The sequence below is a fragment of the Rhinolophus sinicus genome, linkage group LG02, assembly GCF_036562045.2.
Source record: "Rhinolophus sinicus isolate RSC01 linkage group LG02, ASM3656204v1, whole genome shotgun sequence".
Lineage (NCBI taxonomy): Eukaryota > Metazoa > Chordata > Mammalia > Chiroptera > Rhinolophidae > Rhinolophus > Rhinolophus sinicus.
Window position 1 is genome coordinate 153,122,394 of NC_133752.1, and position 19,058 is coordinate 153,141,451.

General features: G+C 38.2%; 1 protein-coding gene across 2 annotated transcripts in view; it reads right to left on the reverse strand.

Annotated features, from left to right (window-relative positions):
- Nucleotides 1–741: 741 nt before the first annotated feature.
- The window catches only part of ANO6 (anoctamin 6), a 177,838-nt gene continuing 159,521 nt past the window's right edge, over nt 742–19,058 (reverse strand). For both annotated transcript variants that reach the window (XM_019748415.2, XM_019748416.2), the window contains exons 17-20: nt 14,565–14,770; nt 10,331–10,533; nt 8,862–8,967; nt 742–4,036 (exon numbers count right to left, since the gene is read on the reverse strand). In XM_019748415.2, the coding sequence (XP_019603974.2) occupies nt 3,830–4,036; nt 8,862–8,967; nt 10,331–10,533; nt 14,565–14,770 (722 nt within the window). In that variant the 3' untranslated portion in view covers nt 742–3,829. The remainder of the gene's footprint in view (nt 4,037–8,861; nt 8,968–10,330; nt 10,534–14,564; nt 14,771–19,058) is intronic.

The window sequence follows — 19,058 nt, forward strand, 5'->3', positions numbered from 1 at the left end:
TTAAAGGGAAGAATAACACTATTAGTACAGGTCCCAAGCGTATTATTTAAGGATAAGAAAAGGCTTCTTTCTGTTGTTCCAGTTATAGACTGTATTTGAGTTATAGTTTGATGGACACCTAATGAGATTTAAGCTGGTGAAAAAAAAAAAGTAACGATGGAGTGAGTTAAGATCTGGAGTTACGTTGTCTAGGATTAAAAAACAAGTTGATTTTTTGTTTTTTTTTTTTTGGTAATAAGATTATCCTTTATATTCTATTTCTCCATAATTTCCCCTTTCTGTACCCAGGGCCACTGGAGGTCCAAACACAGCCTTTCTGAGACTTAGATACTTGCCCTTTCTGGGTGACATTGCCCGTGATCATGGTTTAGCAAGCAGAAGCCATCTTTATGCAATTAGACAAGGGACCTCTTCCTCCTACCAGAAGCAGCTGGACACTGGCACATATGTCATGGTCAGCAGAGGTAGGCTGGTTGTCAGGTCCCCACTGGCCTCCAGGCTTGGTGCCCTCTGCAGGGCTTAATCCCAACAACTCTATGCAGCAGCCCTGGATGAATCCCCACCCCCACCTTTCCCCAGAAAAGCCATGTTTCAAATTAAGTATAGGCTGCGAAAAACTATAATTTTAGATATAGTCTATATAACATTTGTTATATGAGTTATATATAATTGGTAACTAGCAGGTATATATTTGTTCTTTCTTAAAAACATTAAGAGAATTAAATAGAGTAGACCCCAGTATTGTTTTTAAAATGATTTTATTAAAATGCTCATAATTATAAAAGGATATTAAAATGCAAGAAATCACAAAACATTATAAATTTTACATTGTATGCCACAGTATATGAAGAGCATTATGAATATTTCAGATCTGCTTTAGTTAAGCGACTCATACATTTTAAATTTTCAAACATCATAAAATATAATACAAACATGAGAAAATGGTTTAAGAAGTGTTTCAAGAAAAGAGCACATTCTGTCCCCCCCGCCTGTCATTGTGAATTAATGTTTTCTGAAACTAAAGATGCATGCGCAATTAAAAGGGAAGACTTTGGTGACAGTTTATCACATGGCCTTGTTTAGTTGACCAACAAAAAATGATAGCTTTCCCTTTCTAATGATATAACTGAAATATCTGAGGGACATTTCAAGAAAAATCCCCTGAGTGTTTTGGTCTAATGCTTCCATTCATGAAAATTCACAGGCATTACAAAAGGATACAGAACAAAACCTTTCTAGTGGTTAACACTGGGCAGGCTTAGGGCCACATTTTCCCTTCATAGGTCCACTGCCACACCCATCATTTTCCCAGGGGTGCTGCCTCTGAGCACACGGATAGATCCAGCTCAGGGACTGCTGCAGACACAGCCCCACATTTTTCTTCACCACCGACAACTCAGCACCAGACTGACATTAACACTGGATGTCATGGTGACCCTGGGTCCCCACTACAACTCAGCTGTTTGGGGAATATTGGCGGTGTCATACCCATGATATGACGGTGGTGGCATCATATCTGCTGCCTTTAAAAAGGTTGAGGATTTTTTTCCCTCCTGTCCACAGAAGCACATTTTAGACCATGGAAACAATTTATGCAAGATGATTTAGGAAAACATAAATGCACAATTATTTTAAAGTTTTATATACAAGGAGATAAGGCAAAAACATTTCCTTTTCTATGCTTCCATAAGCAATGAATGATTGCCAAATCCAATAGTAGGAGACAGTCATACAGTTCAGAGAGGTAATCCGAGACGAAGTGATTCCACTTCCAGGAGCAGTATCACAGGTGAGCAGGGAAAGGAACAGTGTCATGCCCGGCGATGCCGTGTGGAATGAGAAACAGTTTCCTCACTGGAAGAAATTCATTTCTCACTTCCTGTGCAGTCAGACCTCATGTGGACTGATTGGAGCACTTTCTGATCACATCATCAGCATTGTCAAGAAAGATAGTGAAATACTGTCTCTGATCCAGTGAGACAATTCAAAAGTCCAGATACTGCTTTGATAAATACAACCTAAATACTGCTTTTCTTTTCTTTTACTATTCATGGCAGGCATTTAGAATTGTAACCTGGAGTTAGGCTACTCTATTATAAGCCGCCTCTAAATCTGCTCACTAAAATATGTTTCCTTTCCTTTATTGCTGGGGTTCTGAGTGGCGTGGCGGCTCCCGGGTATCTAGGCGGTTAGCAGCAACCCAGTGGGTGGTGGCCCATCTAGCAAGAACCGGGTGCCAGACACCCTCTCCTGCACCCAGCACTTCCCTGTTACCAGTCAAGGGTGAGGGGTGCCGGCCCTGTGTAGCACCTGGAAGGCAGGAAAGCGCTGCAGAGACTGCTGAGCTGAACAAATCAAGGGCAAGATATGCATGGTGCCAGACTTCAGCAGGAAGTTACCTTTAGCTTATGGCAGCGTTTGTGACGAAATCATTTTCTTTTCTTACCCTAGAGCCTGACTGGCTTTGGGGGGGCCAAGAGGGTGCTGGTAGCTCAAATCAAATCTAGAGTCTCCTTTCTTGATTGGGAATAATCTGGGACTTCTCCTGTCTCTTCTCCTCCCTTCCCATAAATGCTCCCCTGGTATAAACAATTACAAACAAGTTACTGGGCTGGGAATAGGAGAATGGAGGGTGCAAGGAGCTAGCTACCTATGGCAGATGCTTTGGTATGCTGATCACTTGGACAGCAAAACCCCTGCGGAAAGGTGCTCCCCTATGGGAACACGGTGTGGCTCACAATTAGGGCACTTGGTGTTCTCTCACTCATGCACACACAGCTTCCTCATGTCACAATGGCTGTATAGCGAGCCATTCTCCATGGTGCTTGGGATTTGTAATACTGTATGTTCCTCCTGCAGCTAATAAATAAAGGGCAACTTGTGGGAAATTGATGGGCTTATTTCTTCCAGACCATTATGTTGATAACGTAATTTTAATCACTTGATTTCATTTTTTTTCAAGAAACTACACCTCTTTAGAAGAGGTAAATTAATTAACCTGATCAATAGGCGTTACAATTTTATTTCAATCTAACTTTCCCAGCTTTTGTAATCTTATTCCCTTGAGGGTTGCAAAGCAGTCAACATTGATTAGGCACAGAACATTCTAGGACTGCTCCTGGAAGATAAAAGGTGTCACTGTGTATTAGCACAAATATGCTTCAGAACCTTGCAATTTTTATTCCAATCCATTAAGAGTATTTCTCTGAGATGGAAAGATAGGACAAAATTAAGAGTGAAACTATTTCCTGTTAACTGAGGTTTCCTTTTCTGTAGGGATGTGATAATATACCTAAATATCATGAATTCTTGACTCTATTTGCCACTTAATACAGCATTCTGAGTTAGCAATTTTTAATCATGCAAAAGATAGCATGTCTTGTCTTTAATGATGACATTGTAAGGGAATAACTCTGGAACAACCTGGCAAAGTGTAGAAATGAAACACTACCTAAAAATAAAGATCATGGGTTTGAGAACAGAAATGAATGAAGTAATCACAGGGAAAAAAAGAATCCATTATGCTTTAGAAGGGGTGTTTTTAAAGCACATTAAGAGACTTTTTCTGTGATACTGAAATTCCAATTTATCAAAAAAGGTAACATTTTAGGTTTTCCAGGTGATTAGTTTTATGCCCTTCTTGATCTAAGTTTTACATTTTCCAGTTCCTGCGTCGCTAGCTGAAACTGAAAAATAATCTACATGAAAATGGCAATAGTCAAAGACTCATATTTGCCAAAGTGACTGAACTTAAACATTCTCATTAGAGATTCATAATATTTTTTGACAGAGTGAAATTCTTTAAAGTGCTTCTCAGAACATAAAGCTCTTATTCTAATTTTGGTCGTAAATTGTTATCGACGGCTTCTCCTATCCTCTCAGCTAAGAACCCCATATTTTTTGTCATATCTTTGAGGTGATTCTCATGAAGGAGCTTTTGGGTTAGGTATTTTTCTCTCTTGATCTTGCTCTTCGTGCTTTTCGATACGTCTGGAATTGCATATGAAATGAAAAATTTCACAGAGTAGATGACATGCTGAAGGAGAGAAGAAGACAAAAGTCAACCACAAAGCTATGGAGGGAACAGAGTTCCTTTCGTTTACTTTAGCTGGTCATTATGGCAGTGTATGTGGACAAGGTGGTGGGCATTCAGCACGCCCATCCCGTCTCTCCTGCCATGATGTGGCTCTGCCAAGGAGCTACATTGTTCCTTTATATATTTCAAGAATATTGGGTGATATGTAGGAAAGAATATATCTAATAGCTATAGCACTCATCATGACACTGACAATGCTGTAGTTTTGTGTGTGCCCCTTCCTAGCTCGTTCCCAAGCCTCTTCCTCAAAGGTAAACACACTCTCTGCAAGTATATCACTTTTACTTTTGAAAAAAAAAAAAACAGTTTAACAAAATATGTATATATCCCCCATAACACATTGTTTAGTCTTGCTTGATGTGACCTTCATAAAACTCATATTGTGATATATGAAAAAAATGTTTTCATGCAAAACTAGTTTTTAAGATTTATCAGTGTTACCGAGCACAACGACCGTCCATTCATTTTCACTTCTGTATGGCATTCCAGTGTTTGAATGTACTATAATTTATGCATTTCTAGTTTTTGTACGAGAAACAATGATGCTGGGTATGTTCTGGCACCGGGATTCTGAGCACATCTCTGAGAGTTTCTCAAGGGTATGCACGTAGGAATGGAACTGCTGAGACTCTACGTAACATGAATGCTCAATTTTACGAGATGGTACCAAAGTATTTTCCAAGGCATTTCTACCAGCTTGCACTCCTCCCGGCAGTGTGGGATGGTTTCAGCCTGCTCTGCATCCTTGCCAGCACTTGTTATCATCAGACCTTTTTTTCCTTAACCAACACAATGATTATGAAAGGTACTTTCACTTTGGTCTTACTTTGCATTTCTCTGATGACTAATGAGGGTGAACACCTTTATATTCAGTATTCAAAAATTCCTGACCTAGCAAGGGCATAGAGATAGTATGCAATAAACATAATTTAAAACAAGTAAATTATACATGGTGTTAAAAAGTGATAAGAACTATGGGAAAATAATAAAGCAGAGTAAGAATTATTGTATTATGGTGGGAAGTGAATTTAAAATGGACTTTGTATAGATTAGTGGATGTGTCTCATTGAGCAAAGACTTTAAGGAGGTGAGGGAATTCGCCATGCAGATATCAAGAGGAAAGCCATTTGAGGCAAAGGGAATAGCCAGTGCCATGTCGATATGGTGGAAGCCTGCAGGCTGTGGTTCAGGACTGGCAAGGCTGGAGTGAAGGGAGCAAGGAGGAGAGAAGGGGCATCAGAGAGGTAACGGAGTGGGGCCAAACTGTGTGAGGCCTTGTATGTCATTGTGAGGACTGTGGCTTTTACTCTGAGTGAGACATGAAGACAACAGAAAGCCTAGCGAGAAGACTGTTGCCTTCATTTTGGCAAGAAATGATGGTGGCTGTGACCTGTGGTAGTAACAGAGTTGGTAAAAAGTGTCAGATCTGTGAAAAAGCCAATAGGACTGGATGTGGGGTAAGTGGAGGAGAGAAAACAAGGAATTGCCATGATTGACAGCGGGAAGACTGACTGTGGATGGAACCGACTTAGGGCAGGGTAGGGAGAAGAACATTAAAAGTGACTTTAAGCAAACATGGGAATTTGGGGCTGTATAGCGGAGATATCTGTTAGATATCCAAGCAGAAAAGTCAAGTAAGGAGTTGGATTCATGAGTTGAGTTCAGAAGAGAGTTGTTTTAGAGATAGCCACTTATGAATCACTGGCATACAGATGGCATTTAAAGCCAATGCACTGCATCAGATCATCAAAGCTGTGAGTAGAGAGAAAAGCAGACAACCAAGGAATGAACCCCAGGACATTCAGGAGAGAGGGAAGGGGCTGGCAAAGAAATTAAGAGACTGCCTAGGGAGGTAGGAAGAAAGGAAAAAAAAAAAAGTGTTTTCTTTGGAGCCAAGTGAGGAAGAATTTCAAGGAGAGGGTGAGCAGCTGTGTTAAAGGCGTCTGATAAGTAAGGTAATGTGAGGGTGGAGAATATTTTGAGATGAGAGAGAGATGAGTGTGTTTGAATGATGGAAATTACATAGTAAAGAGGCAAAAATTGATGCTGTAGGAAAGAGGGGTTTTTTCCCCCATCTGTTTCTGAGGTAGGTAATTTTTATAGATATGTGGATTTTCTGTTACACTACCCTTGCATTTCTGTGATATAGTCAATGTGGTATGATGCCATCTTTTAAAAATATATTGCTAGAGTCAGTCTGCACATGTACCTAATATGTGAGATTAGCTTATAATTTTTTCTATTCATGTCTGATTTTAGGATCTAAAAGGAGAGTATTTCCTTTTTGTGATAGATGGAGGAGTTTGTATAAGACTGAAATAATCTGTTCTAGAAAGTTTGTATCACTCTCCTATAAAACCATGTGGACTGGTAGTTTCATTGTGGAAAGATTTTTCAATTACTCAAGGTTTACAGTTACCTTCTTTAGCATTTTGAAGATATTAGACTACTCTCTTCTGACTTCCATATTGCTGTTAAAAAGTACTCTTTCTCATTTTAATTTTCTTTCAGTCATCTGTCTTTGGTTACTTTTAACGTCTTTGGTGTGTTGCATTTTCCTTATAATGTGTGTAAGTGTGGATTTTTTATCTCTTCTGCTTAATTTTTTTGTGTGTGTCCTGCTCTGTGAACAGATGTCTTTCATTCTGGAAAAGTTTTAGCCAATAACTGCAAATATTACCTCTCCTCCATTTTTTTTCATCCTATGATTTTTTTTTTTTGGAAAGCTGGTCCTCATTGTGTCTTCCTTATTGCTTAACCTCTTTTTCATATGTTCCATTTTCTTATCTCCTGTGATATGTTAGGGGTAATTTTTCAGACTTATCTGACAATTCACTAATTCTCCCTTCAGTTTAAGCCATGTTAGTGTTTCATTTCAATAATTATATATTTTCATTTCTAAAAGTTCTACTTATTTTTCAAAATTGCCATGTAATTGTTTATAGTTTCTTATTGTTTGCTGTTTTGATCGTCATTTATTAGTTTAAACATTTTTACATACAATTAATTTATATTCCTTATCTGATAGTTCAAACTCTTGAAGTTATTGAGGGTTCAAGTCAGTTTTTTTTTTTCCAGCTGAATCTCACTCATGAACATCATTGATCTTTGATTAGAAGCTCATATTTGAGATTTCTCAATATAATATTTCTCATATTTATCAATCTGAGAAAAACCTGGGGTCTAAATTGAAGACACTTTTCTCCAGAAAAGATACGCATTTCCTTCTGCTCTGGGACAAATTTAGCCCCTTTTGGGGTCTCTGGCTGAATCCAAGAGTCTCAAGCTCAGCTTTTTCACTTCACTTCTGACCCAAGTCTTGGTCTCCTTGAGCTTTCAGATGGAGGCATGATAATAGCAGTTGTTCTCAGAGCACTCCTGAACTTCAGGGGTGCTCACTACTCTATTTTTGAAAATCATCTCTCCCCCACCCCCTTTGTAGACTCTCCTCCCTTCTAGTGAGCTCAAAAATGCAAAGGAAACTATGTTTTAAGCTGATTTTAAATGTTTCGTAGGGAGACAGGCCCTCACAGTATCTAGGCCACCATGACATCAAAGTCACAAGTTTGAAACACTTTGGCAACAACAGATTTTAATATAAACTAGTGACTCTTGCTGATATATTAGATACTGTACTTCAGGAATCCACTTGTAATGGTCAGCTAATGGGGAACCATTTTCTTCTGTTAGTGTTTGGTAGCTATTTAAAAAACCCTAGAAAACTTATACCACTTCTTTCCTAACAGATTCTGATTTTGTTTGGAGAAAACCAAATATAGCCTGTCTCAGACTTCTTTGCTGCTAGGAGGAACCATTCTAGCCAATGAGATATAGAGGGCAGGCTGCTCTGGCGGCTTCTGGCAAAGCATTTTCTTTCCTGACAGGAACAGATATGGCTAGCACTGCCCTTCTCCTCCTTGCCTAGGACACAAACGTATTATCTGGAATTGCAGCATTCATACTGCAACCATAAAGTGATACTCAGTGAGAAGAAACCTAGAACACCAGAGATATGGTCCTTATATCAGTGAGCTGGTATTGATTCAGGAGAAATCACCTACTTCCAGTGAACTTTATGTGAGAAAAATCAACCCTTGTTTGTTTAAGCCACTACAGATGGGTTTCCTATTTCTTGCAGCTAAATGTAATCCTAACTCACCACACCAATCAAGCAACTACTAAGGCTTTGGAAGTTGGTAGTAGTTATTCACTCAGTCAGTGTAAGAAGTAAAGCTGGCTAGATCAATTTCAAATGTATAGCTGCCTTAGTCATTTTTCAGAGCTGGTTAATTTTAGGGACATAAAAAAAAACTATTGTAAGAAGGCATATTATGGAAATCAATAAAAATATGAAAGTCAATAAAAATACTTCATAATACAAACAAAACTATTATAGCAATAAAAGTTTCTCAAGGTCAGCAATCCCATATGCTCCATCTTGAATTAAGTCCCTTCCTTCTCAGGTTAACATGCAGCCCTGTGCCTCGCTCCCAAAGGCACTCAATTAATACTGAATTGAAAAGAACTGAATCCCCTTAGCATACAACATGCTTTTAACTTTTAAAACAGATAAGCAACTCCATTTAATTAATGAGAGCTTTACGGGTATTCTCAGGTCAAATCTGATTAATAAATATCCTAAAATAATTATTAGCAAGAGATAAGAATGTATTGTACATTTTAAGTCAGAGTTGGCAACCCTTAAAGCTAATAAAGGGTCTATAAATACACTGCCTTATTAACTATTTCAAAGTACTTCTCCTACCTCCATGACAATGATAAAAGCCAGCTTGGCTGCAATCACATGCCAATAGTAGATGTTGTGTTTATACTCTTGTGGGTGTCCTGGAGGGTACCGGAAATCACGATACCTGGAAATAAAATAGAGGCAGATCAGGAGATTATCCTTTTTGGTCAAAGGCTGTAAACAAGGGCCATTTAGAAAGAGGTCATATTTAATACAATGCTCTTTTAAATTGGACATCACATAAATTTGTCCAAGAGTTTAATTTGGTAATAAAACCCTGAAATAACTATTCCAGTAATACTTCATTTTACATACAATAGGAAAATGATGGTAATGACAGATTCCAGCTCTATAAAAAGAGAGCAAAAGTACCTTAAATTTTTTGATAAGTTTTATCCCTGCTTCCTCAAAAGTATAACTAAAACAATTTAGCATATTTTCAGAAATGTGCTTACAAATTTATTTATATGGTGTCATCAGGGTTCACTCAGCTAAGGGGCTATCTCTCCCTGTAGAAAGTACTATCTGCTTATTATAATTTTCCTCCTAATTTCCCTGTTGTCAGATGTCTGTGCTACTGCTGGTAGTGTTTCTCCCTCAGGTAGCCTAGCTCTAATTTTTTGCCTGTAACCTATTAGACCTAGAAGTATTTAAGTATTCTTTAGAATTATGGAAAGTAAAAGTAAGCAGATTGATTCAATGTGGGATTCTGAAGTGGCTCTACTATGTGTAACTTTGAAACATTTATTTGGGTCTTATTTCTGGTGTCTTAGTTGTGTTGTTGGGAATTTGAATCAGAAGGCTTTGAGGAGTTAAACTAAATGAATTTTAAAGTCTCCTGCAGGTTTAAGACTGATTGAACACAAAACCTCAATGAACTATACAGTCAACAAACTTTATCAATTGATAATCTAGTTGATGTATACTGTCTACAGTTGATCTTACCAGCCATTAGAATCTATGTCGAGAACTTTGGAATACCCTTAGAGAATACTGCGGGGCTAGGCTGAGGCATTCATTCGCATTTCTTGTCTTTGTATTCCTTTATATGAGGGTGCTGGTTTGTAGTTCAACGTTGTCAGATCGCGCTTGAATAACACACTAGTCACAATTCAATTATCTTGCTTTTTGGAACTCTCAGAGTTTCCTCATTTCTTAGATATAAGACTTTTCTCCTGGATCACTCTCTCCCTGTAATCATTTGAAACTCTCATCTTTAAACCTTGCTTTAAGGTTCAGCTTGAAAGCTCTAACCCTATTTTGTATTAACTTTTATATCTTATCCTTTTTTAAGTTGAATTGAAAAGAAAGCTAGGAAAAAAAGTCTCTAGCAATTTTATTTAAATGATACCATATAGAATTACATTTAATTCTTATGTGGTATTAATGTAATTACATTAATACACATAGAATTAAAGGGACTTTTACATTATAATAAAAATCCTTTAAAAGATGAAGTACATTTTTAAACCCATAGCAGAACTTGCCTGCATGTGGTGTGGTTGCCAAGCCCAGTGTATGGGTTTCCTTTGCTTCTGTTTTTGTAGTCCGCAATGTTGAAGTAGGAGAGGCTATTGTTGATGTATCCCTCCATGGTGTAGTGGGGGTGGTCGCCATAGGGAGGGACGGAGAAGGACCAGTAGTACACCAGGCGGGGAATCATGTCTGATGTGAAAGCAATGATCATGGCCTGTGTTGGGAGGAAAACAAGAAAGGGGGCCTTAATTTAGAGCCTTTATAGCTTTGGCTACCAAACAGGCCAGAATTACGTTTTCATCAATTTAAAAAAAAAATTAAAAATTCAGAAACCTTAATTGTTTCCTAACTATATCTATAATAAATGGAGCTAGGGAATATCCTAAAATCTTTGAGCAGCTGATTTAAAATAGTAGAACAGTTTACTGTTCTTTTGGTCTTCAATTCTAAGAAATGTCCAGTTCAAAAGCCAACGCTTGATAGTTGCCTGTTACGTTTCTTAAGGACAGTAAGAATAATTGCAGATTCTGGTATTGTGGATAACGTGAGAGTTACCTGCATATAATATATGTAAATTATATTTTTAAAAGCTAGAATATAACAAAATTCAATCAACCTTGGAGCTCTATTCAACATAATTTATATCTTCTACGATTTAGATGTAGAAGGCCCTTTTGTATATGTAACATTAAGGTCAAAGTTCTGAAAATAATTGGGCTTTATATAATTCCTTTGTAAATAATACAAAACTGATTTTTTTACCACTTGCCTCTTAAAAATAGAATGTAAACTGCATAAAGTATGATTTCCTTGATCTAAATTAATAATGGCCTTTACATTCATATTTTTTCCCCTATAGTATATTGACCTGTTTAGACAAGTCAACCCATAATCTGATTTATTTTAAACTCTCAGTATATACTTAGGTATGTTACTTCATTAGAGAGCAATAATTTTAAAATTAATTTTAATAAAATGTAGGTAGCAAAAAACAATATTGGGTTGCTCCATTCACACAGTCAAGCAATGATGTCTATTTTGTTAGATCTAGTGTCTAAGCCTCTAAACTTCCAAAAGACTTAATGGATAAAGTTATGAACATTATAAATTATCAAATAATAAAGTTTTATGTGCTCCCAGATCAAAGGTATGAATATGGGTCAAACTTAAACCTGGGTCTGTGTCAGGCAGACATCTATCAGGAAGTCAAGCTATTATGAATTACATGAATTTTGTCTAAAATTCTTTAATCTGGCCTTTTAGCTCTCTCCAATGTGAAAAACTGGTTTAAAGGAAGGAGAAAGTCAAAAATATATTTTAATCCAAATTCTATGTGAATAAATAAAGTTAAATGATTCTGTCATTTACTGAAGCAGAAGAACAGACATGTGTTTGGCAGACAACATGATTCTGAATAGTATTTATCTGAACATATGGTTTAGACACAATGAGACCACAAGCCAACAAACAAAATCTCAGGCAAAGCAAGAAAAACAACTAAGGGGCTTTTCTATTGCAAAATTTCCCCCTATTGCCAGCTTTTTCATTTCCTCTGAAATGAAATATTTGCGTATTTGTGTGTGTGTGTCTGCCTGCCTGCCTGTGGTAGTGGTGTAAGACAAGAATATTTCACTTTTTTCCAGATTTCAATAGATTAAAATTTTTATCATTTAACTGAACTCTGGCTTTTTATAGAATCACCTGCAGATGTGCTTTAGGAAGCCACAAAAATTCCAACAAGGAAGATAATTCTATTATCTTCTGACAAGATACTTTTTCCTCCTAAACTGAGCTGCTCTGAGACACGCTGCAAGAGTACAAATAAATGCAGTGTGCTTCATTTCCCATGCTGTTCCAAACACAATTTTCCATTTATATCAAAATAAATTAAAATTGGTCTTCAATAGCAGATGCTCTGGCATGATACGACAATGTCAATTCAGCTTCTTTATTGAGCCAGCAGCTTTTAAATGAATGATTTTATAGCAAACTCTTGCGTGATGTCCATTCTCATCCCCGGTGGCTATTCTCTCCTTCCTACAGTTAGAAGTTCTCCCATTATGGGAAGTTAGCCCTCCCTCGTATGTTAGACTGGGGAGGCACACATCAGGTATGTGAGAGGATAATATACATGTTTAATTCCTACAAATACATACAGGACCTGCATCGTGAAAGCTGTAACAAATCCTAATAAGATGGAAAAAAAAGGAATGTCCATAGTTTAATGAGTTATCTAATAAGCAGTTTTCCTGGGGTGTAAGATGCCTACGTTACAAGAAAAAAAGTACCTGGGTAAGAACCAGCAGCACCAATGAGCAGGTGTGTGTGTGCCTGTGTGCACACACACACACACACACACACACACACACACACAAAGTAGCCCTGAAAAAATGGCCAAGACTTCATCTGTGCTAATGGGGTAGAGCCAGGCTGGGACACTAGGCAACATGCCTAATACAATCAAAGCAGAATGCTTGAGGAATGGGGAGTATGAGTCAATTGAATTTTCTGGTTAGCTGAAGGTCAAAGAAAAACTGTTTTAGTTTCAAACCTTGTTGCTGAAATTTTTCCTAAAGCACGTAAGTCCACGTTCCTGCCTTACTTAGAGTAACACAACATATTGAACATGACAGATTCATTCTTTCATGACTGTGGAACTGGAAAGGCCTCACTGTCATGCTTCTGCCCATCAGTCTTCATTTCGCAGCACAGTGGATATTGAAGGTGTGGGCTGTTTGGGTGAATGGAAACTGATATAACCTTGCAGTTGTTTGTGTGTGTGATTTGCAACTTTCTCCAAAAAGGAGGAATGGCATGCAATTCAGATAAATTGAGGGTTCTTGGGGTGACACCTGGGTTCCAGATAACTTGTTTTATTGTGTAAAGCTGTAACTATGCTCAGACAGTGACACGCTATAAAATTCTTGTGCCTCTAGTTTAGACACCTGTCAAAGTCTACTCAGAGTCACTGTTAATGATGAGTAATGAAGATGATAAAATAGCAGCTAACATTCCACAAGAAGCAGGCTCTGTGCATTCCATACATTAACTTTCTGAATTCCCTAACCACCCTTTGTGGTATATAATATTCTTAAAATATGTGACAGGGAATTGTTCAACTTACAAATGATAAAATGAAGCTCTGAAGTGTAATGCCTGGTCCAAGGTCATGCAGCTGGGAAGCTGCAGTGCTGGGAGCTGGAGCTTGGGTCTGCCCCGACTCTGCAGTGCTCAGCAGCTTCCCTCATCCAGGAGCCAAATTTTGTTCTGCTTCTATAAGTGCTTGTGGGAAAGGCTGCGGACTCAGGGCGAGTGTAGCTTGATTAAGAAATTAAAACTGAGAGATCACTTTGTTGGGGATTGTGACCTGGGAGTGAAATGAGAGGAAATAGTCCTGGTTAGCAGTATTTTAGGGGGAAGGAGGTCCACGGATGAGCTGGCATGGGAATTGCTCTGAGAGCTCCCTGTTGGATTGTGGGGTGAGAAAGAGACCGACTGTTCAGACAGGTCCATGATCAATCAGGTTGTAAACAACTGAGTTCTGTTCCCTCACAGCTGGGGTACACATAGGGTGTGAGGCTGCTTAGCTAATGACCAGCGAGCAAGTGGCTAGCATAGACTAATGGGTGTGAGGTGGGAGGGCGATCGAAGACCTGCCCTAAACCCATCTCTTTGAGGAACCTCTGCCCTAGCAGACAAGGAAGGTAACACAGGATTAGGAATGCACGAAGTGTTCATATTCATCATCAAATAGTTAATATTTTAAGTTGATCATTTGGAATATACAATAAAATATGGTGGAATGATAGCTGTTATTTTAGGACCCTCAAATTCTAAACGGATAGATTTCTATCTCCATTATAAAAACACTTTTGGATAGCTCCTTTTATATACTCACATGAGGATTAAAAGAGTCAGTACTTATTGTTATTACTATTACCATGTTTCTATTGAACAAAAACTTCACTAAATGTGCAGCAATAGTATAATGGTTACTCTTCTTAGCAACTGCCTCTGTAAGAGGTCTGGAATTTGTAAGTTATGAAATATAACTATAAACAAACAATTAAAATACATTAAAGAATAACAATTACAGTTATAACAACTATTGTTGATATGGATGACAGTCTTGGCATCGTTCTCCCATTTTAAGAAATACCAAACATTTGATTTCTCAGGTAGTAACGCTAATGCAATTTTGGACTTTTCAAGATCTTTTCTCTGTGAAGCCTGGGTTTTACTCACATTGGTCACCACAGCCAGAATTGCTATTCCTTGCATGATGGGCTGCCATGCTCCGATGTCTTGGGCTTTTTCTGGCACCATGCGTCTATATTGGGTGGTCATTTTCCACGCGTCCACTCTTATTTCCAATATATTGTTCACCAGCGCCAACAGAGGGGCCAGTGGAAAAGAGGCCACAAATAAGGTGACGAACCCAAACTGAATAACTGTCAATGGAATGGACACACATCATGGAGTGGTGGATGGATGGAAGGACAACATATTTTCCTTTACTCTTATAAAGAAAGAGAAAGGCAAACAACACACTAAACCCCACCTAGAACAGACATCTATGGTAATAACTGTTCAACGGTGACAGTATCCAAACAAAACACAAATATGAGATCTTTGGGAAAAAGACAAATTACAACCTGTTTCTTTCACATATATGCATACACTTAATAGGAATATTATTATTTAAAAATCTTTAATCAACCAAAGCTATATGCTTGTAAATAATCTTGGGATACTCTAAGCATATTTTCCATTCTTAGCATTGAAATAATAGAATGTTGGAAAATGATTCGAGATTCAGGATTAAAAAATATATATTGTGGGAGTTTCTAACAAGTTAAAAGAAATGTACCTTTGGGAGGACTATGCTTAAAGAATATTGGAGGAAATATGCTGAAAATAGGCCAATGGGCCAGCTCCTCTGAGTCTGCGAATGCAAGCGCAGCACATTCAGAGAATTTGTGATATTACAAATCACAGTAATGTATATGATACGAGTGTCTTACTAAGTCAAAATATAATCCTTTAGGAATTTTCATCTTGAAGTTGTTGTAGTCTGTGGTCACAGTAAGTCAAGATGCAGGTGGTGGCTTAGAAGTGCTTTTCTCCTTGTCTGTAATTTCCATGGCACATACCATGTATACACTATACCATACTGTACCTTTCAGTTTTAGACCCCTCCCTCCTAACTGGCAGACCTTTAAAGTAAACTAGTACAGGTATGTAACAAAGGCTGGATGAGCAGAAAATGTACTGCCCCTTTAGGGCACTTGTCAGCCAAGGGGGAGGGACCATGCTGGCCAGGAAGGGCAAGACGGTGGAGGGGTGGCGAGGTAGGAGGAGCTGGCATGTGCGGCTGGTCTGAGAGGCCAGGGTGTGTTACAGATGAGCAGACAGGGCTGAAAAGATCTGACACGTCTCCAGGCCAGGCAGGAATGGTCACATTCAGTGAAATCAGAGAGGCAAGGACCAGAGTTGGTGATGTCACAGAGTCAGCAGCATAGCAGTGATGTCAACATCTGTGTCTATGACTTATCTAACCCCAAATGAACTTATCCACCTACAGCAGCCACGCAAGTAATAGGAATGAACAGAATGGGTGCAGTCAACTGTAAACTGGTAAACTGGCAAAGTACATGTCCTAATGGAAGGGACCACTCATAGCTTCCCTGTTGGAATGAGGGCCCAATGTTGCCAGATATCTTTATTCAAGAGAAGCCAGAAATTCGGACTATATTAGCAATAAACTCAAAAATCCCCCCAAAATAAAATAAACCATTTAGAATGATAGCAAAAGCACAGACTATTTAGAAATACATTAGTGAGAAATGTTAAGACATGATAATTGACTTAAAAAAATAAAGTAAAACAAATAATGATGAGTGAGTGGTAGATTGTATCATCCTCTTAATTGGGCAGACTTGTTTGGGGACATAACAAACTTTTCCTCCAAAATACAATTTAGAATTTGAATGTAAATTTAGTTTATAATCCCAAATGGATTTCAGAAAAAAAGATGAAAGGTATTGCTAAAATTCTTCAAGAAATATACACAAGCAGCCAAGTGAAATAACGAGGATGGATGTTTGAACTGATAGTATGAGGGACATTCTAAAAAACAATAAAATGGGACCAGTTCTAGGAACTATTAGTATATATCATAATGCTACAGTAATTCAAACAGTTTAGAAAAGGTGTGATAATACCATGAATTAAACAGAAAAGATGCAGATATTCAGGGGATTTTAATATATCATAAAAGTGATACTTCAAATCAGTAGATTCAAGTATTGGATCAATTAGCTGAGTCACTGGGAAAACTGATTTGGAGTCCTCACTTTTGACACCAAAATAAATTCCAGATGGTTTAATCTGTTCTGATATTCAAGTGAGAAGGACTTTCTAAACAACTTTTGAAACCAAGAACAAAATGAAAGAAAAACAAGAAAGCAAAGACCTATCAATTCAGCAAGGCAAAAATTTACACCCATTGGAAAAATAAAACTAACCCTTGCTGGAACTTTTTCATGACCCTGTACCACTCACTGATACTTTGCATGCTTTCTTTTTCACTTTAAAGTCCAGTTTCTTGAAGAAGTGCCTACATTGATTGTCTCTCCACCATTCATTCCTGCCTGAAAGCTTTCTATCCTACTGTAGCCCTCCCCACTGCACTGAAACGAGGCTCTTGCTAACTTCGCAGGTGGCTGCATATTCCAAAGCCACTGTACATTTCAGCCCTTATTTATCTGATCACTAGGCAGCTTTTGATACGGCCAACCATTTTACTGTCTGTGGAAAGTTTCTCCCTCCTTGATTTTTGTTTTACTTAAATAATTTTAAAAAGCCAAGGTGTGTGGGTATCTGTGTGTGTATATATGTATATATGTGTGTACACACACACATACACTTTTTTTTTTTAAGGCTACCTACTATAGTGCTTTTTTCCCTTTTGGAAAGCTCACGCTGCAAAGACGAGGAAATGTCAGTGCAGGTGGTGGACAGAAACAGAGCAGAGATGAGAGATGGGAGAAGACAGCTTGAGTTCTGGACAGTGTGTGTGTGGAAGGGGTGGGTATGTGTAGCACTGGAAAGAGAGGAAAAGAAAAAGTTGGGTGCAAGTAGATGTTGAACAACAATTCATACTAAATTAAATGGAGAAAATAATATGAGAGTCATTGTTTCAACAGATTTTTAACATGGTGGGGTGGAAGAGGAAGTACCAGAGACAAATAGGGCCCACTTCGTCACTTTCCTGATATTTCATTTATGGCATCTGCCCAGTGGGAAGGCATCCTCACGTTCCTGAGACACTGGTGTGTCTGCTGTGCTCTAAATACACAGCGGTGTCTTATGACTTCCAGATTGAAAGACTGACAGACTATTTCTCTTATGTCCCGTGTCTGAGTTCTGAGAAGTCAGGACCAGACAGTTGGGGAGGCAATTTTGGTTAACACCCCAGGGTTACTCTAATAATCTCAAGGGATGGTGGGGAATTTACTAAATAAAAAGCAATTTCCCTCAGAGAACACTCCCCTCTCCCCCCAAACCATATGCTATCCAGAACTCGGTGGGGGTGGCTGGGCACTGTTAATGTAAACTCAGCTAACAGTTGTATGTGTGTGTTGAAACTCCAAGCTCCATTCACTTAGATAAATATTTATGAGGACTAGGTCACGGCAGTGGTGCTCCAGCTGAGGACCGAAAAATGGAAAGGCTTTGCTAGCTACCTCCAGCAGGAACCGTCTAGCCAGGGAGAGAGGCATGCATACAATCACAGGCCAAAAAGACAAAAATCAAGTTAATTCCTGGAGAAAAGAGCAGCTCATCTGTGTGAAAAGTTGAGGGTCACTGCTGAGGCCTGGCCAGAACTCCTGATAGAAAGGAAGAGAAAGGTATTTCGGGCCGAGGGGAACAGAGCTAGTGGCTGGGGACAAGGCCTAAGCAAGGGTGGAGGGTTTGTCAAAAGATGTTCCCCTTCATAATGAAAAAAGTAGATGGTGGTATCATTAATGGATGTGGGGAAAACAGAAAGGAGGAGGAAACTGTGTGGTGATGTCACCATCACCAAAGGAACTCTATTTACTTTAGAGGAACAAAAATAATTCAGAAGGCACTTGGAAAGTCTATCTCCCACAAACTAAAAGAACAAAAAATCGATTTCACTCTGGTGCTGAATACAGAATAACAGACTTCCTGTTCTCAGAAATTAATTTTTCTATTCCAATAGGTACTATTTGGATAATAGGAAAACAATTTAATAAATCTAAAAAAGTCTGTAACAGTTGTTATTCCATCTTTCCTTGTAGGGTCGAGTAGGGCCAGACCTAATTACTTAGTTAGTAATTATTTTAATGAGACTAAGAAACTCAAAGTCCCATCAACTTCTCCCCAAAACATGACCTCTCAATGTCATTCACTTGACTAATCAACTACAGGAAAAAATAACTTGAAGTTTTTTGGGAGTGCTAAAATAACGAATGATTTCTGTCCCAAAATGTTTATTAATAATGTTGATAATAGTTCCATAAGAAATATTTGTAATTATGATTTATTTTAAGATAACTGATAATTGTCTTGTAGTCCTTCTGAAGATAAACAGAATAAATCAATAAACATAGTTTCTACATTATATATGGCAGCTATACCCTTAATCGAATGTGGTCATAAAATATAACAAAGCAAAAATGAAATTCAAATCAGACTCCAGGCTGCAAAGCA